Raw genomic sequence first — 24,313 nt, forward strand, 5'->3', positions numbered from 1 at the left:
GGTTTCAGGAGTCAGGGAGGGAGATGGCATGAAAGGAGGATAAACACAGCTGTTTGGAGTTAACCGTGGGTGATGGGGGGCCTTGGGAGTCCTGGTTTTCTGTGGGTGCAATGGACTGAATGTTTGTGTACCCTCCAAATTCCTATGTTGAAATCCTAACCCCCAAAGTGATGGGATTAGGAGGTGGGGCCTCTGGGAGGTGATTAGGTCATGGGGGTGGAGTCCACATGGGTGGGATAAGTGCCCTTATAAAAGGGACCCCAGCGGCTCCCTCACTCTCTTGCCGCCATGGGAGGATACCGTGAGGGGTGGGACGGCTGTGTAGACACCAGATCTGCCGGTGCCTTGATCATGGACCTCCAGCCTCCAGAACTGTGAGCAGTACATTTGTGTTTATGAGCTGCCCTGGCTGTGGTACTTTGCTGTGGCAGCCTGGACTAAGGCAGGGGGGCTTGCTAAGCCAGGACTGAGGGCTCAAGTGATCCTGCTGGGTGGCCTCAGGGAAGAAACTGCTGGTGAGGCTGTGAGGTTTTGTGGGGAGGAGTTTTTTGAGGAGCACCCAAAGTCCTAGGGCGCCTCATCCCCATCCTGTTTGCCCAGATCTGCTGAGCTCCCTCCTCTGGCATGGCCTGTTGTGCTTTTTGTGCATAGGTAGCAGAGCTGGAGGCTTCAGGGACACGGATGACTCAGTCCCCTACAAGTGGCAGGGGAGGCTCTCAGCATTTCTGTCTCCCAAGCCAGACACCCTTCCAACTGAATGGCGGTAGGAACTGGGAGAGTGAGACAGGTGTATTCAACTCATTTGTTTCTGCCCAGAGAAGAAACCAGTTCATCAAACCAAAGTGGACCAGGAGGTGGGCGGAAGGTTGCATTAGCATCCCAGAAAGAGGAGTGATTTAAAAATGGAACTGGCTGAGACCTGGCTTCCAACTTGCAGACATCTTTGAGTGACTTACTGTCATTGACAAAAGTGCCAGGAGGGGAACTGGGAATCTTCTGAACAAGGAGCTGGAGCCACTCTATAAGGGGAGGGTCTTTTGGCCTGAAATTAGGCAGAACCCTGAGCCTGCTGCTTGCTTGAGTCTCAGTGCATTGATGCCGCATTCCTTCTAATCTGTGTGCTGTGCATTTGGGGCGTGAATAGTGGCATCTTCCACCAGCCCCAGGAACCCCTTGTTCTTCCTGGGAGGCTCTCAGGCTCTCTCCCACGTGGCTGCAGTGGTGTACCAGCTCACCTTGGCCACCCTGCCCTCCCCTCTCCCAGCTTCCTCTCTCTACCCCTCAGCCCCCGCTATAGAAGAAGACACACACCAGCATCTTTCCCGAAAACAAGCACACACACCCTTGATTGTTCTCCAGAATTTTTATGCAGAGTAACTTGGGACATGGATAGGGGTGGAGGAAAAATAACAAACATTATGTGAAAGTGACAAGATGGACAGATCTCTGAAAGTACTAAGAGAAACTGTCCTAGACCATTGTGAAATCTGCATGGAATTAGGCCTGGCTGTCTCTCCTTCCCCTGCTCTCCCGTACTTAGAAGGCTTGGGAGCATCTGGCTCTGCGGAAGACCAGGCTCCTACCCGGGGTGCCCTTGCTGGGCCGTCTGCCCTGAGGACTCAGGCCTGGGATGCAGCAGGGCAGAGGTCACTGGTGTTCACTCTACCCCAGTTGGTTGTTCTGGAGAGGAATAAAAACAAGCCAAAATGTTTTTTTCTGTTCTCTTACTCAACACAGAATGCTTCACTTCAGGTTACCAAAATGGATGAGGATTTCTCTCCATCAACAGCCAATTCTGAAGTGGGTTCTCCTACGGACGCCAGCTGGGTGTCCTCTGGTTCAATTCAATCCTGATATGATGCACCTGGTGGTAGCCTGCGATCCACAGGTTGAAGGCCCAGTCCCACAAGACTGCTCCCACCCTGCACCCACTTCCTTTGATTGAGTGGCTATAAATCGGCGTTCCCAGGAACCCCCACCTTGGGTTTGATTATTTTGCTAGAGTGGTTCCTGGAACTCGGGGAAACACTTTACTCACATTTACAGGTTTATTGAAAAGGATATTACAAAGGATGTGTAGATGAACAGCAGAGGGAAGAGGTGCACAGGGTGGGTCTGGGAGTAGGGGTGCAGACCTTCCATGCCTTCCCCAGCTGTTCTGCCCTCCAGGAACCTCTGCACGTCCAGCTCTCCAAACCCAGCCCTTTTGGGTTTTTAATGGAAGCTTCATTATGTAGGCATGACTGATTAAATCATTGGCTATTGATAACTCAACCTTCAGCCTCTCTTTTCCTGGAGGTTGGGGGGTAAGGCTGAAGGTCCCAACTCTCTAATCCTGCCTTGGTCGTTCCAGGGGCCAGTCCCCATCCTGAGGCGATCTAGGGGGTCCCCAGACCCACTCATCTCATGAATATACAAAAATCACTCTTATGACTCTGGAAATCCCAAGAGCTTTAGAAGATTTTTTTTTTTTTTTTTTTTTTTTTTTGCCAGGATTCAGGGTGATGACCAGGATGATACAGACTTCACAACATCACGGTTGTTGAGGACCCTCCCAGGCTCCAGGGAGACTTGTCTCCCTGGGTCCACTGTGACTCCAGGCAGGACTCAGGGGGGTGGCTCTCGGTGGCAGTGCCCCTGCTTCATACTTTCCTTCCCTGTCTTATGGAGTCCCCATGAAAGCCAGACAGTGGTGGCAGCTTCAAAGACAGAGGTTGTTTGTGGCTGCCTGTTACAGTGAGCGATGTGAGTGATGAGTAACCATAGTGAAGTCAGACTTGGGTGGGTTTCACGAAGCTCCTTGGATGAGCTGAGCTCTGAGGTTCCTCCCAGCAATAAAACCCTATCTCCACCTGCTGTTTATGAGCTGTGGGACCAAAGACAACAAGAAGAAAGTAACTGTTTGCTGCTGTTAAAACTCAAGTAGGTAACAATGGAATCATTGCCTTCTGTTTTTTTTTTTTAATGTTTAGAGCCAGTTTCTTTGGAAATAAACACTCATTTTGATCAGATCCAATTTGTGAGTTTCTTTTAAAATGGGAGAGAAGAAATAAATTTGGATAACTCCAAAATGCTCTAAAATTATGACTAAGAAACTGAAATATTAGTTTTTCAAGGAAAGGACATTTTGATGAAGGGAACTGCCAGAATATTCGCTCATGGTCTCACAGTTAATGCATGACAGAGGCAGGCTTTGCATTGACCTCCACAGAGCCCGAAACCCATGCTGTTTCCCCAAAGCGCCGTGAGAGATGCTACCTGCTTAATACAGGAAAGGGGGCTCTAGAGGTTCAAGGTTCTCTCCACAATGTAGCCTGACATTGGGGACCCTCTCCCGACTCATCCTCAGCTCAGCGTGCCAGGGTTGCATTGTTTTTATATAAACTTCTCTGTTCTTTAATCTCCGCTGCCAAACATCTCCCTACCCCCAGGATGCAGTATTTTAGCAAAAATTCTTTGGGGTATTCTTGCTCCCAGTTTTAGGAGGAACTCTTCACCATGTTTACCTCTAGGAATAGTACAATTATTTGATATAACCTCATTTTCAACGTGTCCTATTGAAAAGAAATCAAGGAATTTTTTTCTCCCCAAAAGTCAAGCTCTTAGTAAGACTTTTCATTTGCTTTCCAAGAATGTGTCTTCACCTTTCCTTTTGATATGACAAATGCCTCGCTGCAGAGCTGCGGCCTCCATGCCACGGATCTGTGATTTCACCACTAAATCAGAGTGAGCATCTGGGGCAGGCTCAGGCCTTGATATGACAAAGAAGCTCCACGTGTGATTTCGACTCTCAGCCAGGAGTAAAGTATCAATTCCGTTCCGGTGATTACCTTCTACAGTTTACCTACATGGGCACAAAGAAGCCATCAGAGGCCCTGGGTATGCAAAGAAAGCCCAACTTTTAATTAATTTATTTGAGACAGAGTCTCACTGTCTCGCCCAGGCTGGAGTGCAGTGGCACCATCTCGGCTCACTGCAACCTCCGCCTCCCGGGTTCAGATGATTTTCCTGCCTCAGCCTCCCGGGTAGCTGGGATTACAGGCCTACACCACCAAGCCTGGCTAATTTTTGTATTTTTAGTAGAGATGGGGTTTCGTCATGTTGGCCAGGCTGGTCTCGAATTCCTGACCTCAAGTGATCTGCCCACCTCAACCTCCCAAAGTGCTGGGATTACAGGCATGAGCCACTGCACCTGGCCCCAGCTTTTATTTTTTCAGACCAAAAGTTTGCTCCAAAAATGTGTTTTTCCAGCCAATTAGAATTTGTCAATTATTTGCATATGGCAAATGTAAGAGACAGTCTTTGCCACAAAAATAACTCTTGTTTACATGTGTTTGCTTTGCTGTTCGCTGGCTGACGGGGAGACACACCTTGCCTCAAAGAACCTTAGAGACTAGTGGGATCACCAGAGAGGGAAAGAGGTAATGGATGATAATGAGGATGGTGTGAAAGATGCGTGCAAGGTTCTGACATGGTTCTTTCAGTGGTACTTAATTCTTAACATACTACCTTCTAGAACTTTTTTCTCTTTTTAGAGTCAGGGTCTTGCTCTGCCACCCAGGCTGGAGTGCAGTGGTGACATCATAGCTCACTACAGCCTTGAACTCCTGGGCTCAAGTGATCCTCCCACCTCAGTCTCTTGAGTAGCTGGGATACATGCACAAACCACCATCCCTGGCTAATTAAAAAGAAATTTGTAGAGCTAGAGTCTCATTATGCTTCCCAGGCTGGTTTTAAATTCCTGAGCTCAAGCAATCCTCCCACCTCAGCCTCCTGAAGTGCTGGGATTAAGTCATGAGCCACTGTGCCTGACCTTGACCATATTAAAACTTGAACATCTAAAATTTGGTTTTGCTTCTCTATAAATGAAATTTCCTTGGTGTGTGTTAACTTTCTTCTTGCAACATGTCACTGAACTGTGACTTAGTTACTTTCATTAAAGTCAGTGTTTCTTAGGAATGTGGCTACATACAGTATAGTGGTGTTCAAGATGCCTTTGATACACAGGTATGAATCTGTTATTTTAATAGTTAGGTGTCTTTTTTTTTTTTTTTTTTTTTTGAGACAATCTCACTCGATCACTCAGGCTGGAGTGTAGTGGCAGGATCTTGGCTCTGCCTCCCAGGTTCCAATGATTCTCCTGCTTTGGCCTCCTGGGTAGCTGGGGTTACAGGTACCTGCCACCATGCCTGGCTAATTTTTGTATTTTTAGTAGAGACAGGGTTTCGCCAGGTTGGACAGGCTGGTTTCGAACTCCTGGCCTCAGGTCACCCACCTGCCTTGGCCTCCCAAAGTGCTAGAATTACAGGCATGAGCCACCGGGGCCAGTCAGGCATCTATTTTAATTTGTAATAGGAAGCCACTAATTTTCCACTTATGGTGATGAAGTTTCCTTCCAAAGAAATTTAAGTTTAAATGTATTTAAGTCGAGTGATGTTAAGAAAGTAATAGCCCAGGGAAACTCAGCTATGGCAAGATTGTACAGGCTGTATGCAGGGGAGGATGCCTACAGAGAGGAAACCATCTCTGCTGCTCCTAGCAATCATCAAGCAGCCACGTGCTCCACACTGAGATAAACAACGTCTCCCAGCCTGGCATTCTGGATTCTTCTGGCAAGTGACTATTTGTTTCTATTTATTTGCTCAGAGCCACTGGCCTTGCCCTCTCCAGACCTCTTGGCTTCCTGACCTCCAGACACCACCCTCACTTCTGGAGGTCACTGCAAAATGGAAAAATCTTTCCCTGGATTCTGTTTGAGCTTGGGATAGTTTTTCTTCTTCCTGTTGTCATGGTGGTTGTCGACCATTTTCTCCAGTGCTCTGGTCTTGTGTGTGCCTGTGTCTGCAGACAATCTGTTAATCATGAACAGCTTTGTCTGGTACTTCCTGTAGATGGTTCACACAGACAGGAAGACTGTTTGCTCCTTAAAGTCACTGTTTTCAAATTTGTATGTGTTGTACATTGCACTATGAAGTGAAGAGAAAGAGAACAGAATTCAGCCCATCTAGAAAGGGCTGTCTTTCACGCACTGGTGAATTGCGGCCTCCTCCATGCAGACTCCGTGACTACCTCTGGCACTGAATGCATCGCCACCTGTGCAGGCAGCACTTTGCTTGTGTCACTGCTCCCTTCTGCGCCGACCTCATTCTTCCCTGTGTTGCAGTTACCCTTTACGCGTAGTCTTCCCCTCCTGTGGCTGCGTCTGAGAGGCAGTGGCCGCATGTTAATCTCTCAACAAATATCTTGAGCATCTGCTATGTGCCAGGCACTGGCCTGGGAGCTACTCAGTTGGAAATGACTGACGCTGACAAAGTCTCTCCCTCCCGCAGCGTGTCATCTTTGTATTTCCCAGCACCTATCAGAAGTGTGTTAGTTATCTATTGTCGCATAACAAATTACCCCAATACTGAGCAGCATAAAACAAATGTATTCCTTATGCAGTTTCTGAGGAAGTCATGGGTGTTTTTTTTTTTTTAAAGCCAAAATTTTGTAAATTTTTTCAGATTAAAAATTTTGTACCCACATATGTCTATATAATCTGAGAGAAATCCGGGAGCAATTTAGCAGAGTAGCCCTGGCTCAGGCTTTCTCAAGGGGTTGTGATGCAGGAGGAGCAAGCCCCAAAATTGGAGGGTTCTTGGCTTTGCCCAGGAAAGAATTCCAGGGTGAGCTGGTGGTGTTAGTAACTTTTATTGAAGGGGCAGTGCATGGCAGTAGCAGAGGTGCTGCTCCCTGCAGAGCAGGGCTACCCCATAGGCAGTGCGGCCAGAACAGCAGCTCAGAGGCAGTTCTGCAGTCCTATTTATGCCCATTTTTAATTATAGGCAAATTTTGGGCAGTTTATGCAGAAACTTCTAGAAAAATGGTGACAACTTCTGGGTTGTCATGTTGCCATAGAAAGGGGTGGTAACATCTGGGTGTTGCCATGGCAATGGTAAACAACATGGCACTTTGGTGGGTGTGTCTTATGAAAAGCTGCTCCTGCCCCATTCCTTTTTTAGCTAGTCCTCAGTTTGGTCTGGTTTCTGAGCTCTGCCTCTGAAGTCGAATCTTGCCTCCTGCCTCGGTTGCGGTAAAGATATTGTCCAGGCTGCCGTCATCTGAAGGCTTGACATGGTGGGAGGATCTGCTTAGAGGCTCACTCACCTACATGGCTGTCAGCCAAAGCCCTCTCTGTGGGTGCTCATGACATGGCAGCTGGCTTCCCCTCAAACATTCCAAGAGAGAAAGACTGAGCCAGAAGGAAGCTGTGTGTCTTTTGTCTCAGTTCAGAAGTGACACACCATTACTCCTGCCATATTCTATTGGTCACACAGACCAACCCTGGTACAACGTGGAAGGGGGTTGATTGCAGAAGGTGCTGGGATCGTGGGGTCTATTTCGAAGGCTGGCTACCAGAGTGGGGCTTTCCACAGTGGGTGTTCCATAAATGCCTGTTAAAGTTTTTACTCCTACAATCCTTAAGTCAAAAGCTCTACTTTTATTTTTAATAGACTTTGTTTTTTAATAGTAGTGTCAGGTTTATAGCAAAGGCAAATGGAAAGTACAGAATATTCCCATATATCCTGCCTGCCACCCTCCCCGTGCACAGCCTCCCCCGCTGTCAACGTCCCCACCAGAATGGTGCATTTGTTACAATCAGTGAACCTATGTTGACACATCGTTATCACCCAGAGCCCATTGTTTACATTAGGGTTCACTCTTGGTGTTGAACATTCTGTGGGTTTGGCCAAATGTCTAATGGCATGCATCTACCATTACAGTATCATACAGAGGAGTTTCACTTCCCTGAAAATCCCCTGTACTCTGCCTGCTCGTCCCTCCTGCCCTCCCAATCCCTGGCAACCACTGATCTTTTTACCGCCTCCATACTTTTGTTTTTCCCAGAATATCTATCACATAGTTAGAATCATACAGTATGTAGCTTTTTTAGGTTGGCTTATTTTACTGAGTTAATTATGCATTTAAGATTCCTCCATGTCTTGTCATGGCTTGATAGTGCATTTTTAAAAAATGTTTAACAAAAAAGTAGACATACTTTTTGCCCTGGCTTTGCTGTTAGGATCATTTTGGAGTGTTTGTAACCTTCCACTAAGTTTAAATAATTTGAAGGGTTTACCCAGCTAACACGCTTCTGCCACCTGGAAAAAAAAAAAAAAAAAAAAAAGTCCATAAATGTGTTTTGAGCAGACTTTGTGACTTGTTGTCTTAAATTGTCTTCTTTCCCTTGCAATCAGATTCTCTAAGGGTCTTGCCAGACCATTCATGTTCTGCTTGTCTAACCATTCGTGGGAAACCTCTATTTGAAACCCTCATTATGCCCTATTTAAAATAGACTGGGTTTAATGCACAAAGTTACAAAGTCTTGCTGAAAGAACTAAGCTGTCTCAGAGGAAGGTCTGTATTCTGCATGTTGGTTGACTAAGGCACCTGTCACAAGCAGGTGCTTGCTATTAAATAGCCTCAGGTAGAGGGCAAGGGAACTATTCTTCTTTATGGGAAAAAAAATAGAGTGACATCATTGCACGTTGACCCACTCCTACAGTGAACCAGCAACACATATGCAGATGACAAAGGCAAACTTCAAGTTAACTGTTTTCATGGCTATGTGATTTTTCCTCCTCCTGTTCTGTCATGAGGCTAAGGAGGAAGCAGGGCTCAAAGCAGGAGAGCTGACACTACCACCATGAGAACGAAACCAGTATTTGTATAATATTTTTCAATGCTATTCCTCCCACTCTGACTCTTGAGAGGAACAGACTTTCCTCTGGTAAGTTGCAACCAGACAGCTAGTGGCTCTCACCAGAAGGAAAAAAAAAAAAAAAAAAAGAAAGAAATGCTACCAGGAGCCTACATATTTAGTAGCAAAACGCTTTTTAGAGCCTCATGTATGGTAAGGGATGGAAAATCCCAGAAAAGGTTTAGGGTGAGTTAGAAAGATGTGCTCTAGGCCAGGCGCGGTGGCTCAAGCCTGTAATCCCAGCACTTTGGGAGGCCGAGACGGGTGGATCACGAGGTCAGGAGATCGAGACCATCCTGGCTAACACGGTGAAACCCCGTCTCTACTAAAAATACAAAAAAAAAAAAATACAAAAAACTAGCCGGGCGAGGTGGCGGGCGCCTGTAGTCCCAGCTACTCGGGAGGCTGAGGCAGGAGAATGGCAAAAACCTGGGAGGCGGAGCTTGCAGTGAGCTGAGATCTGGCCACTGCATTCCAGCCTGAGCAACAGAGTGAGACTCCGCCTCAAAAAAAAAAAAAAAAAAAAAAGAAAGATGTGCTCTATTTTGTCTTAGCAGAAAATCAGCTCAACTCTTCAAAACTTGCTAATGTAAGGGTGAATGAGAATGGTCATTGGATTTGTACTTGACAACTTGCTCGACACTGCACCCAATGTCTTATGGAAATATTATGTAATAGCTCTGTTTAGCTGGTTTAACAGCAGTATTTGTAATAAAACGAAGTCAATGAGTGGGAAAATGTTCCTTATATACCAATACCTCTGGGGAACCAGGGCTGTGTGGATCCTAAGGTACCAATAGTCACCACTATTTCCCTTGTGGTCATAAAACCTCGTGAGGCCAAGGAGGTAGTAATGATACCTGGGAGGTGATATATAACCTTTGAGGTACCTCCTTGCAAATGGAAACCTACGGAGGAATTGCAAACATGGCCCTATCCTTCAAGATGTTTTCTAAATATCAATTTTAGCCTCTCGACAAGCTTTTGCTGCCCACTCCAGTTAGTGACACTCCTCTTCTTTCCATTCCTTTCCTTTTTCCTTTCCTTTTCCTTTCCTTTCCTTTGACAGTCTCACTGTGATGCCCAGGCTGGAGTGCAGTGGTGTGATCTCAGCTCACTGCAACCTCTGCTTCCCAGGTTCAAGTGATTGTCCTGCCTCAGCCTCCCAAGTGGTTGGGATTACAAGCGCACTACACCACGCACAGCTAATTTTTTATTTTTAGTAGAGATGGGGTTTCACCATATTGGCCAGGCTGGTCTTGAACTCCTGACCTCAAGTGATCCACCCGCCTTGACCCCCCACAGTGCTGGGATTACAGGTGTGAGCCACTGCGCCTGGCCTTAGTGACACTCTTGAAGTGGGGACAGTCCTTCTGGAGAGGGGTCTCATCCACAGGGGGTAAGGAACAAGCATTAAAGGGATATGCGTTTTTTAATGCCCCGCCACCCCACCCTGGTGATTCCTACGTGCCCTGCTGACATCAGGGAGAGGACCCCTTCTTTCCACTTTCAGTCAACAGAGCAGGTGGAGGTCAGTAAGCCTCTGCATGGGTCGTCTGAGAAGGCTGCCTTGAAGGACAAGTTCAGCTAAAAGATCAACGTGGGTCCTGGGGCTGAATTTGCCGCTAACATATGACATTCTTTATCTGTACACCAAAGGGGTTGAATTACATGGCCCAAAAGGCCACTGCAGCAATGATATTTCCCTATTCCATTTTGAGCAGAAGTTGAGGAGTGTCACAGGATGAGGTTACTGTGTTTTCCAGCAAATCTAAATGCAAGGTTGCAAGCTGGTCAGAGCTGGCTTACAGATGTGTTTTGTTTACACTCCCCAGTGTTTTGTGTTTGATGAATTAGTTGCCAACACTTAAAAATAGATGTAGAAAATTCTAGATCTGGCCACACCCACCCCTCATCCCTGCATAGTAGCCTCTGCCAGAGCAGGCACGTGCTGTTGGCCTCCCCATAGTCCCGCTGGGCCCATGTCCCTCATTCCCATACCTCCCCAGCCACTGTAGAAGTTTGAGTTTGCAACTTCTGTTTTAATTTCTCTTCATGTTCCCTGGATCCCATGGGACAATGACACTTTGTAAAGGCCACATATCTAGGACTATTCCAAGGTCTTTCTGCTGCTTGAACTAGCTCAAGAAGAGTTGGTTTGTGTGAGCATGTGAGCTGTGGACATGTGATCTGACTTGGTCATGAACACAGAGAGTGGGAGGAGAGGTAGAGGCTGAATATGATGATCTGGAAAGCTCCCCATCAGGTGGTTGCATTCTAGACATGCAAAAGGGATGTGAGAAGTTCAACATGAACATCTGCATGCATCAGGTAGTGATGAGACCAAAAAAGAAAAGAGCGTATGGGGTTTTTAAGTGTCTTCTTTCCTTCCTTTTCTTACCCTTATTGTCCAGGTCCATGTCACAAACGGCGGGCGAGCAGCTGCTGTACCCAGCTAGGGTCCCTGTCGGCCCTGAAGCATGCTGTCCTGGGGCTCTACCTGCTGGTCTTCCTGATTCTTGTGGGTATCTTCATCTTAGCAGGTAAGAGCAGTTTGTTTTTGTCCTGGTCTTTGGGATGAGGAAGGAAGACTTGGAGCTTCCATTCTTCATTCCCACTGTCATGAGCCCAGACACTGCCCTTGTCACCATGGAAACCACAAAGGAAGAAGGAAGAAGCTCTTCAGTAGTATTGCTTGTTTTGCGTGGGAGTAGCCGGCAGGGGCTATGTGAGCTTGTGGAATTGAAGAGTCCAGCAGTAGAGACCTAGCTGCTGGGAGTGGCTTCTGACTTTTCCTGCATCATTGTGGGACATTGTGCATTACACTGGGCCTCCCTGGGCCTCTGGGGTATGGTTTGCACTGAGAAGGTTGGGCATTGTCTTAGCTTCTGGTCCTGGGGTGCCATGAAAATAGTTGCGAGGCACTTTCCTTCCTGGTAAACCTGCTGCCCTTTGCAGTTACTGTAGGCAGAATAGGTTTGCCCCAATTCAGCCAGGCTCTCCTTACCAATTTCTGTCTTTCAAGATGAGCAGGTGATGGGCTAGGGCTAGCATTTTCTCAGCCAGGGAGAAGGACAGCTCATAGACTCAGGAAAGGATGGAACAGGGGCCTGTTGGCCCCAGGCTGTGAGCACCCCAGCTCATCATCTATAGGTCGTCCCTATGAAGACAGATGGTGAAGCAGATGGCTGTGGTGGTCTTCTCCTGACTCCCTTTCAAAGGAATCAGTTCCCACCTTTCTTAATGGAGATAGGTAGGACTGGACACAAGTAAAGCTGAGGGATCAGTTTATTTCCACCCGACATGTCTCACATGAGTACTTGCCTTGCAGCAGGCTCCATGCTAAGATTGGGGGCACAGCTAAATAGGACCCAGGGGCTTCTCTCAAGGAGCTTCCAACCCAGGAACCAAGACAGGGTCATGCAGATAGAGCCCCGCCTCAAGGCAGAATGCAGCGGGCACTGTGATGGGGTGTAGCCCAATGTGATGGTGACAGAGCAGGCACATATAGGGAGGTGCGGCTGCTGCATGGAGCAGGTGGGGATGGTGGGAGCAAGGCTGCTGGCCAGGCCAAGCTGACTTGGAGCACTGAGGGAGGGGACCTCGGGTGAAGCCCAGGGCAGGAATCTGGAGGTCCAGCCCTTACGGATAGATGACCTTTTGCTGGAAATTTAGAGGCAAATGGCCAGGACCTTCCCGGTCTTGACTCACTTTCTGTCAAGCGGAACTAGTCACTTGGATGTTGTAATGGGGTGTTCAATGCTGCCTGCGCCTTCAGGTTTCCACACTCAGGGCAAAGACATTGGGGTGGAGTCTGCCCCACCAATGAGCAACCTGAGGGGTGGCCAACAGCAACAATGAGAGAACCTCATGATTCATCCCTGGGACTAGAGGACAGGGGACAGCAGGGTCCCTCGCAGGCCAAGTGGGCCAGAAGAGGATTTGAACATGTTCTCAGGCTGCTTGGGGAGAGCTTGGGATCTTGGTTTTGTGGGTTTGGCTGCCAGGACCATAACAAAATTCTGGAATGTTTAGGAAGCATTCCAGCCCAACAGGAAGCCAGAACAGGAACTTTTAGGTGACAGATGCAGAAAAGCTCTGCAGAACAAGAACTTTTAGGTGACAGATGGGGGTCTGGAGGAGAGGGACCAGATTGTTGGGGGGATCTGGGGCCAGCCTCTGGAGGTCCTGGAAGGGCATCATCTCTTGGGGAAGAGAAGACTTGCAGCGGAGTGACGGTTCTCTTCTGGTGTCTGGATGGCTGCCATGTGGAAAGGGTAGACATGCTCTATGTGACCCCAGAAGGCAGAGCTAGGACCAACGGGTGGATGTTATTAGGAGACAGATTTCCATTCAAAATAAAGGACAGTTGGCTAACAAGTAGTGCTGTCCAGTATGATGGAAAAAAGACTTTCTCCTGGCTTGGAGATTGGATGAGGTTTATAATGATGTCCTGGAAGCTTCAGAAAGGAGGGTGGAACATGGTTTCCCAGTCTAATAAAAATGTTGCCATACCTCAATTGTTCCAGCATTTTTCTGATCATTATAATTATCTTTGAACCTGAAGTTTCTGGATGCCACATTGCCTGTGTTGAACAAAAATTTGGGGTGGACTGGGACAGAGCTGGTGCAACAGTGTCATACCTGATCTCTTGGCCCTGGGTGTGTGGCCGCTGTTACCTCCCCAGATTCTTGTCTGGAGAATCATGTTGGTCTCTGGGGGAGGTTTGGTGAGAGTGGCATAGGAAGGGGACTTGGCAAGGTGGTGGACCAGTCTGAAGTTCTTTAAGGAGGCTCTGTCTGATCTTAGGGAGATTTCTTTAGATTGCCTGACTGAAGACCTCAGCGATGCTCCTTCTCAGAGATACCAAAATCAGGGGTGTGGGGAGATCCACGGTCCAGTGTGAAGAAGAGCTTGCCTGGCCTTCTGTTGGGTGACCTGCCATGGGAGAGGGCTTCTCCTTCTTGGGTAGAACTCACTGTCTGTGCCCAGAGAGGTCACCTTGCACAGGAGATCAGTTTAAACCATTCTTAAAACCTCCTTGTCAATGTAAATCTCATAGCTCCTACAACTGGATGACAAAATTATCCACTGCAACCCAGCGCCATATCTGAATACTGGATTTGTAACATCTCAGCGTGCAAATGCTTACTCTTACTGTTTCCCAGTATGACAAATTTGTAATCAAACTACACCAAATAGGAGTCTTATAAGCCCCACATAGGACTTCTCTCAATTCATCTTCTTGCCAACTATTGAAAGTAAAAGGCAAACATGCACCTCACATTTATGCATTATCTAAGTTTACCTGTTTGAAGGTTAATCCAACCACCACCCAAATTATTCTATCAATTGGATTCTGCCTACCATCCAACCTGACCAGTGTCCTCCTGGGAGCTTTACTCCGATAATTCCATGCTGTCACTGGGTTCTGTTCCCTCAGCTCACAGCCTTTCATCATCTCCCAAGGAGACGGCAAGAGACTCCTCCTACCCCCAGTTCCTCTAAGCTTTCCTATCTCTGCAACATATTTTGATGATTACCTTGGCTGATGGCTCCCTATTATGTTTTCATTCTGTTCCCAATTCATTTCTGGACAATACAATCAGGTTTAAGTTTATGAACTAAAGAATTGAGATTGTCTGGTCATGTGGCCAGGGGGTCCTCAATCCAGCACTTCAGGCAAGATGTCCTTTGCGATGGAATTAAAGAGTCGGAGAGAGTTCAGTCTTATCCATGACTCTTCTGGGCAGTCACTGTGGTGACTGGGTATGTTCATTAGGAACCATCTCTTCTTCTCTTTCCTGAGACAGTTCTGTAGATAAGTCTGAATTCTCACTGTGGAAATGAAACAGCAGAAAGGGGAAGTGAAAAGATCTGGGATTCAAATGTGGGGTAAGGCTGTAGCATCGCAGCAATGTAGCAAGACCACTGGTCTACAGGGAGAGTCCCTGGGGAGATATGGGCTCCTCCTGCACCTTAATTTAGTTATTTTCTAACAGCACCAGTCGGTCATTGTCATCAGCATCCTCAACAAGCATTGAATTTGTACATGAGTGTTCAGTGGGTGCAGGGCAAAGAGATAAGCCCTAGGAATAAAATGTCATGAGATGTAGTCCCTGCACAGAAGGGTTTAAAATCATAAACACATACACCCACTGTAGGGCAATGTGATGTCGTTTCTACTGTTGCCAAATTATACAAAGGAGAGCCCAATCCCTGAGGGCTGGAATGGTTGGGGAAGGCCTGGGCCTGGGGAGAGTTATCCACCTGGCTTGGAACAGAGTATCCCTTTTTTGGATCACCTTGTTTCAAGCAAGTCTGTCCCTGGACTTTGCAGGAAAGAGTAATATTCTCAGAGCCCATGTCCATCTACACTGTAGGTTCCTGATTCTATCACGCATCTTGGGAATAGGAGCACAATGCCATCATCCTTTATTGGGACACTTTGTCAGAAACAACCCTGTGAAATTTCATCCCTTGTGCTTATTGTAAAAATGATGTTGAGGATGTTATTTCTTGCATTACACAATGCTGTCCTCAGAGGATGCATGCACCAATTATTTTCTGTCTCAGTCATAGAAGGAGTTATGTGTTCCTTGAGGAATTTGTTTTCACCTTATGGAGACTGTGAATCTGAAAGTCTTTAAAATTACTTTCAAGGAGGTAATTAACACAAACTTAAGAGTCAGCTGTCATCCCTTGTATGGTGATATGTGAATTTGAAGGTCATTAAAACAAAAACCTGGGGACAGAATTGTGGTCCACCCGCAGTAAGTGTAGAGACTTTAAGGAAAGCATTTTTGTGTTAGTCTCATTCCTGGCTTCATTCGGGGTCTCTCTGCTTGATCTTCTTTACCTGGATCTCATCTACTTTCATCTTAGTGTAGTTAATGTATCCTTGTGAATTGCCTTAATTCTTTATGGAACAAGGAAGGGTGTTATGTACAGTTTTAACTTTACAAAATTTCTGCCTTTTCTATTTGATTCTTCAAATGTGTGATGTAGGCCGGGTGCGGTGGCTCAAGCCTGTAATCCCAGCACTTTGGGAGGCCGAGACGGGCGGATCACGAGGTCAGGAGATCGAGACCATCCTGGCTAATACGGTGAAACCCTGTCTCTACTTAAAAATACAAAAAACTAGCCGGGCGACGAGGCGGGCGCCTGTAGTCCCAGCTACTCGGGAGGCTGAGGCAGGAGAATGGCATAAAAAACCCGGGAAGCAGAGCTTGCAGTGAGCTGAGATCCGGCCACTGCACTCCAGCCTGGGTGGCAGAGCAAGACTCCAGTCTCAAAAAAAAAACAAAAAACAAAAAAACCAAAAAACAAACAAACAAAAAAAAACAAATGTGTGATGTTTTTAATATGTGAATGAATGACAGAGACCAGGGAATCTAGAAAGTATTTGTAGAAAAAAATGAAGATGAGTATTTCAGTTTTACCAAGTACCTAATTGAGATGAATATGGAATTGCTATCCAGGGACATTTAGCTAGTAGAAGTGGCAGGTGTGTGATTAACTATATTAACACATATCTAGTGTGTTATGTACTGCATTGACATCATAGCATTTAAGAAGAATATTGAGACAGACAGGACCATGTAGACTTCATGCTGGTTACAAGTAGGGACTTTGGAGCCAGCCTGTCTGAGCTTGAACCCTGGCTTCTCTATCACCAGCTATGAGACATTGGCCAAGGCACTTGGCCAAGAGCTTCCTTCTCTGAAAATGGGGGAAATCAGTGTACTCCCTATATTAGTCTGTTTTGCATTGCTACAAAGGAATGCCTAAGATGGGATAACTCATAAAGAAAAGAGGTTTATTTGGCTCACAGTTTTGCAGGCCATACAAGCACGGTACCAGCATCTCCTTGGTCTCTGGTAAGGCCTCAGGAAGCTTCCAGTCATGGCAGAAGACAAATGGGGAGTAGGCATGTCATGTGGCAAGAGAGAGAAAGGGGGAGGTCCATCCTCTTTAAACAACCAGCTCTCACATGAACTAATGGAGCAAGAACTCACTCATTACCATGAGGGGGATGCCAAGACATTCATGAGGGATCCACCCCCATGGTCCAAAGACCTCCCACTAGGCCCACCTCCAACACTGGGGATCCGATTTCCACATGAGATTTGGAGTAGTAGCGATTGTTATTGTTACTGCTGGCACTAGTATTACCACTATTATAGCATCATCACTCTTATTTTTTCTTTGTTTTCTTTGCAGTCAATTAACCTTGATAGCATAACCTGGGGTTTAGCCCCAGGTTATCTGTGAATGCTCTGTAACCTTGGAAACATCACTTTGCTGTCTGAATGGGAGTTCACCCATTTGCAAAGTGAGCAAATTGGGCAAGATCGGTGGTCTCAAATGTTTTTTACCATGACCTACACAACCAGTACACACATATAAGCATAGCTGAGATAATACTTACATTTGTAATGCCTTTCTACTCTATTTGTTTTTTTTTAATGATCACAACTCATTCATTTATTTCGTAATTCATGAATAGGATATAAGCTGTAGTCTGAAAAACAATGGGCTTAATGATACTTCTGTTGTTCTCTGTGTCTTTTGAGCATTCTGGGAGTAGCCGTATTCTCTTCAGGATATGGACTTTGAGGCCAGACTTCTGGGTTCAAATCCAGGCTGTGCTATGGAATGGCTCTATCATTTTGAGGCAAATAATTTAACCTCCAAGGGACTTGGTTTTTTCATCTATACAATGGGGTGATTGTGGTGCCTACCCCATGGGGCTGTTGTGAGGATTTAATTAAATAATACATGAAAATTAAAACTCTCTTAGTGCCCAGCACATAAGTACTCAGTAGGCTGGGGACAGTGGCTCATGCCTGTAATCGCAGCTCTTGGGAGGCTGAGGCAGGAGGATTGCTTGAACCTAAAAGTTTGAGCTGAGTTTGGGCAACATAGTGAGACCTCGTCTCTACATAATTAAAAAATGAGCCAGGTATAGCAATATATACCTGTAGTCCCAGCTACTCAGGAGGCTGAGGGAGGAGGATCACTTGAGCCCAGGAGTTCAAGGTTGCAGTGAGCCATGATTGCATCATTGCACTTCAGCCTCGGTAATAGCGAGATCCTGTCTTTTTTTTTTTTTTTTTTTTTTAAAGTGCTCCAGAAATATTTGATGATATTATTCCCACAATCAGAGACAGTTTGCTTTCAGAATAGCAACGGATTAGAGACCTACTTGTTTAGCCTGAGCACCCAGTAACTTTGTCTATAAACAGAACTGGGCTCAGTGCAGTACGTGTCCATATGCACATGTTTCCAATAAACATGCAGGGAAGCCTGGAGACATTGTTGGAGAGGTCCTTGAGGTACCGTGACAGCACAGGGCTCAGTAAGCCAAGAAACAGGAACAGAACAGCATTTCCAGGATTGTAGCTCTTTAGGGGAGGGAGCGATGGAGCCAGCAACGGCCCCACCCATGACCCTAACATGCTTAGCTTCAGTGGGTGTCTCCTACAACCTCCCTGCCGACTTCCCAGACAGACACGGTGTTGTGCTTTTCCCAGAAAACAATTGCGAGTCACAGAAACCTCTTCCTTGTCCTCCTTGACTTTCCCACACAGTTTCTAGTTCTTCTTGCAGGAACGAATCATAACAAGGTGTTCTCATCCTCACGATTGCTCATCAGCGAGTTGGAAACACCAAGGAAAGCGAACCCAGTTCCTCCACCCTTGTGTCTTTGTGCCCCAGTCTTCACACTCGCCATGCTGTATTGCAATGATTGGTTTCTGTGCCGGCTCTCCTCCTAGTCAAGGAGAGCTCTTTCATGATAGGGCACCGCACCTTGTTCACTGCTGTCCTCCCACTGTCTACCATCATGTGCTGCATACAGCAGGTACTCAATTAATAGAAGGACTAAACTGAATGCCTCAACAGAATGGCCATCCTCCCAACAGGCTCCAAGTGTGAGTCATCAACAGAATTAGACACCACTCCTGGGGTGGCCTAGCCAAGGGGGAGTGTGCCGGGCTGTCACCATGGATGCTGATATTAGCTTAAATTCTCATGAGACTTTCTTTCTTTTCCTTTTTTTTTTTTTTTTTTTTTTTTTTTTTTTTTTTGACAGTCTGGCTCTGTTGCCCAGGCTGGAGTGCAGTGGTGTGATCTTGGCTCACTGCAAGCTCTGCCTCCCGGGTTCACACCATTCTCCTGCCTCAGTCTCCCAAGTGGCTGGGACTACAGATGCCCACCACCATGTCTGGCTAATTTTTTTGTATTTTTAGTAGAAACGGCATTTCACCGTGTTAGCCAGGATGGGCTTGATCTCCTGACCTCATGATCTGCCCACCTCAGCCTCCCAAAATGCTGGGATTACAGGCGTGAGCCACCGCGCCCGGCCTCTTTTTCTTTTTGAGACGGAGTCTCACTCTGTCACCCAGGCTGGTGTGCAGTGGCACAATCTCGGCTCACTGCAACCTCTGCCTCCCAGGTTCAAGAGATTCTCCTGACTCAGCCTCCCGAGTAGCTGGTATTACAGGTGCCCGCCACTAAGCCCGGCTAATTTTTGTATTTTTAGTAGAGATGGGATTTTGCCATGTTGACCAGGCTGGTCTTAAACTCCTGGCCTCAAGTGATCTGCCTGCCTCGGCCTCCCGAAGTGCTGGGATTGCAGGCGTGAGCCTCTGCGCCCAGCCTCTCATGAGACTTTCTAGTGAGACTCATAATAATACAGGACCCTATATCCAAATGATAGAATACCATGCAGGCCTCAACGATCAGGTCAGATCTCCTCCTCACCCAACCCCAGATCTCTTTCAAAGGAAACCATTGCCTAGTAGGGGCTCCCCCATTGCGTGTCAGTGTCACTGGCTTTGTCGGTCTTGTTGCTTCAAGTTAAAGGCAGATCTTGTCAGTGATCCCAGTTAGATGTCAGCACACTGGTCTCTGCCAGGTATTTCAGTCTGTTGGATCTGTTTGGCTCTGGACTTGGACATCTGTCATTTATTTTTACCAATCAGCCTGTGCCATCAATCATGTTGGAGCCAGTGTCCCAACTATGTCCCTATAGTCCCCATTCCATAGCCTGCTGCCATGCGTGCAGTTCCCCAGAGGACATGACCAAGGACTTGCCAGCCCACGCACGCATTTCACCCCTTGTGTCCTGGGAGGTGAGTCAGGGTCATTTAAAGTCCCCCCAGCCTCTTCCTTAGACTCAGACTGCGCACACCTGAGCAGGTTACTGCACTTTCCCTGCACCTACCTCAGCTCTGTTGGGCTGCCCTAGGCATCAGAGCTTCTCCTGCAGAAGGCACCTCTAACTCACCTCAGACCCCGGAGGAGGAGGAGGAGAAGGGATCAAGAGCCAGTTGATGCCCTGAGTTCCCCATGGAAGATTCCACTGCCCAGGGTGATACCTCTGACCACGCCTGAACCGGGTAGAAGTTGGGGGCACAGACAGCTGAAACACTGCCTGCAAATCTGACAAGTACTCCCTGTTCTCTGGAGCTTTAGCCAAAGCCCTACCTACAGCACTCAGGACACTGAAAAGCACCCATCTCTCAGCTCCATCCCGCTGCAATCCTTCAAGGCAAAGAGCCAAATCCAGCCACCACCTGTTTTTATAAAGTTTTACTGGAACACAGACGTGCTCATCCATTTATGTAATGCCTGGCTGCTTTCGTGCTGCAATAGCAGGGCTCAGTAGTCGGTGTGCCTGCAGAGCCTCAAATATTGACTACCTGGCCCTGCACAAGAAAACCATTTGCCAACACCATGCTAGGCTTCACTGATCACTAATGAGCCCTTTAATCCTTCCTCCCTGGATTGCAAGTTATAGTTTTCAGAGATTTTTGCATACACTGTGTCATCTAATTCTTATAACAATCCTAAGGAATTCAGAAAATAGCTCAGTTTATAAATGAGGAAACTGAGACTTAGACGCATTGCCTGCTCTGGCCCACGGCCCCACAGCTGGGGAATGGGCGCCTGGACTGCAGCCGGAAATGGCGTGAATTCAGGGCTTCTCCTGGTCTGAGGCAGAATCTAACACCCAATGGTGAAGTGCATGGCACTGGAGTCTGACTGCCGGGGTACAAACCATGACTTTGCCAATTGCTATGTGACTTCAGGCAAGTTTTTCAACCTACCTAATCCTTAATGTCCTCATCTGTAGAGCAGAGCAGAAGGGATTACTCTGCCCACTTAGAAGTGTCGTGGTGAGGATGAAATTAATTCATCCGTGTTAACCACCTGGAACAGTGCTCAGCAGGTGGGATGTATCATTGGTGTTTGTTAAGTGATTTATAAACGGGTGTAAGTGCCACAAGACTGTGCAGTAATCCAGCTTCATATCACCACGCTGTACAGGAATATCAAGAGAAACGTGTCAAGTGCTTTGATATCTATTCCAGGAGCCAGGATTGGAGGAAACTTGAGAGTCATCATACAGCAACCAGCCCTCCCTAAGAAAAGGAGCTTTTCTATTTAAGCAAAAAGAGAATGGGAGTGGTCTTGAATCCACCCCTCACTTCCTTCTGCAGCTTTGCACCTCCCTGTCCGTGGCTCGGCCTCTGTGCCTCCTAAACCCACCTCTCCTCTTGCTTCCTGGAACTATCTTCCGCCAGGTGTGCCCAGAGCTACCAGGCAGATTTTGCCATTCACCAGGGGCTTTGAATTTGGTCTGGGATGGAAGCCGAGCAACTAATGAGCTCCTATCCTCCACCCTTTTGGAGAGAAGTTATAAGTTCTGGGAATTTCTGTGACAGTCCTGCAGGCATCGTGTCTTGGCTGACCTCGCCCAAGGCTTGGGGCCCTCTCCCATCAAATCCCAAACAACAAACACTTACCGGGTGCCAACAACAAGCCTGGCACCGATTGAGATACAGGGAGATGGGAAGAGAAATAAAGAGAGGCCCCTGCTGTGAGGATCATACTGACTTGCAGAGCAGATATGCATAAAATACGCTATCAAGCACAGGGCAGATCAGAAGCTTGAGAACTAGGAAAACCTGAGGTCAATTATTTGATCATTTACGAGCTGTGATCTGGGGAAATTGTTTCAGCCTCTCTGGACCTCATTTTTAAAAACCAGTAAAATGGGGATAGTAATGAGTAATCATCAGTATGATGAAAACTCAATGAGATAACACATGAAGTGCTTTTGCACAATGCCTGGCTTATACTAGGGCCTCAATAACCATTTCCCTGTAAATCTCAGAATAGAGGTTTCTGAGAAGTCCCAGTTTAATTCAGGGAAGCAATCATAGGTGTCCTTTGCTGCCCATCTCTACCTGCTTTACTTGTAAATCTCAGGCCCTGTCCCTCTTCTCTCCTTTTATATATGCATATATATTATTACGGATTGCAGGATGTGTGTACAGATTTGTTACATGGGTATATTCCGTAATGGTGTGATGTGACTTCTAGTGCAAATAGTATCACTCAAGTACTGAACATTGCACCCTATAGGTAGTTTTCCAACCCTTACCCTCCTCCTCTTCTCTTTAACTGAACTGTCTTTCTAGTGACTGCCATCAACTTCCATCAGATTCTGTCTGTCTTCGCCTGAATTCCACCTTCTTGTGGCCTCCCCACTTGGTTATTTAACAAACACCATCTCAAACCCCATGTGTAATCAGAAGTCTTGACTTTTCTCTCCCAAACCTGCTTCTCCTCCAGTCCTTTCCATCTCTGTAAATGACACCATGATCTACCTGAAACCAGGGCATGCTGCCAGCTGTATTTCACCTGCCCGCCATGTTCATGCATCAGAAGCCCTGATGAGCTCCCAGCACCCTGACCTGCACCCCTCCAGTCGTCGACACCTAGAGTTGCCAATGTTAGCCAATAAAAATACAGGAGCCCAGTAACTTGAATTTTAGATAAGTAATGGGTAATTTTCTAGAATAAGTAGGTACCAAATACTTGGTGTAAGTGCCCAGGAGGGAAGAGGGGGAGGCAGAAGGGCTCTCACATTCCTGTCCAATCTCCAGTCTTCAGGAGGTGGAGGGTGGAATGGTGGGCAGTGGCCCTCCCTGGTCTGTCTCCGGTTTTAGCAGAGCCTGCTGGCCCCTCGCTGGAACCTCCAGACAGATGGTGTATTTGGTTTTGTTAGGATAATGTTCAGCTTCACCCCATGCTTCCAGCTCAGAGACAGAAATCCCAAGTCTTCCTTTGCCCATGTGGCCTTCCTGTGTGCAGCCCAGAGTGGTCCAGCAGCTGGCAGCATCCCTGGGAGCTTGCCTTTCTCTGCGCTCCTTCTAGAGAACCTCATATTCTCTGAGACCCTTTTTGGAGCAATCCAAGGGAGGCAGGGAACTGGGGTTAGGATGGCCCCTTGTTCTGTTCCTGTCTCGCCCTGCTGGGAAACCCTGGAAGAGAACCAGCTCTGGGAGTGTGAGAGGACCTCTCCCAAGGTCCTTCACTGTGTTTCTGTCTGGCAAGAGTTCTAATCCGAGCTCAGCTGTCAGCCGAGGAGGTGCCAGTGACACTCGTCACAGGGATCCCCATCTCTAGGGGGCGTCTCTGGAAACCCTGGATGAACATGGGGTGGGCAGTGACAATGATGTCAGAAGTGCCTTGTAGGACGCTAAGGTGCCACTTCTAAGAGTGGGAAGCGGCGGATCCTATAGAGTCCCCACTATGCTGAGTCACGCTGGATGGAGTCCTTCTACAAAGCACTTTGTTTCTCCTGCTTGTTGTCAAAAACAGAGTCTGGCCCGTTGTCTTCTGTGAGACATTTTCGTCTATTGTCTGCCAGAGTTTTGGAAAAATGGTATCTTTCCGGAAAGAGTCAAGGAAAGAAAGGCATTGCTTATTTACCAATTAACACTTGTCCCCTGACCATTGGCTGTGGCCATTTAGCACATCTAAGCAAGCCAGTTCCTTGAGGAAGTCAATGACCTTTCAGGATCTATAAAAGTGGTTTATATGCTTTGACTCAGAAATCCTCTTCTATTTGTCTCCAGGAAATGAGTACAAAGAAAGAAAATGGCATATGTATAAAACTCAACCACATTCTTCATAACCACTCAAAGCTGGAAAGAACCTAAGTGTGCAGTCTTAGAGGGTTGTTTAACTAAAAGACAGTTAACACAAGGAGTATTATGCAGCCATTTCAAATGATAGCTATGACATACGTGAGAGGGCGTTTGTGAAATTGCATTAAGGGAAAAAAGAGCACCCCTTGGTGTGTATACACTGCGAATGCTGTTATGCAGACAAACACATATTACAAAAGGGCAAAGGATGGAGGGGAATTTGGAGAAATGAAAACTGGTGGGGTGGGTGGGAGGCTTACCAGTGCCCATTCTTTCAATTCCCTCAATGTTGTTGGGGGTTCTTCATAAGACCACCCTTTTGAAAGGCCACAGGAATCTTCTGTCGCCCCGAGAACACAGTCCCCGGCATGGTGTTGACTGCCCTGGTGGAGGGGCCAGCCAGCCTCTTCTAGTCTTTTCCTGGTTTCAGGTCCCTGACAGCAGAGAGTCCTGGTGTCTGGGAAGAACCAGGGGCAGAAGCTGGGTAAGTGCCCCTAGGACACAAGCAAAGGAGAGGCAGGGTGATGATACAGTCAGAGCTGGGGATGATGACTTCTGCCCTCA

At 47.1% G+C, this 24,313-nt stretch overlaps 1 protein-coding gene across 2 annotated transcripts in view; it reads left to right on the plus strand.

The window, feature by feature from the left end:
• The window catches only part of SCARA5 (scavenger receptor class A member 5), a 146,646-nt gene that overhangs the window by 15,476 nt on the left and 106,857 nt on the right, over positions 1-24,313 (plus strand). For both annotated transcript variants that reach the window (XM_030937978.1, XM_030937979.1), the window contains exon 3: positions 11,155-11,283. In XM_030937978.1, the coding sequence (XP_030793838.1) occupies positions 11,155-11,283 (129 nt within the window). The remainder of the gene's footprint in view (positions 1-11,154; positions 11,284-24,313) is intronic.

This window comes from Rhinopithecus roxellana, chromosome 9 (assembly GCF_007565055.1).
Source record: "Rhinopithecus roxellana isolate Shanxi Qingling chromosome 9, ASM756505v1, whole genome shotgun sequence".
Taxonomy (NCBI): domain Eukaryota; kingdom Metazoa; phylum Chordata; class Mammalia; order Primates; family Cercopithecidae; genus Rhinopithecus; species Rhinopithecus roxellana.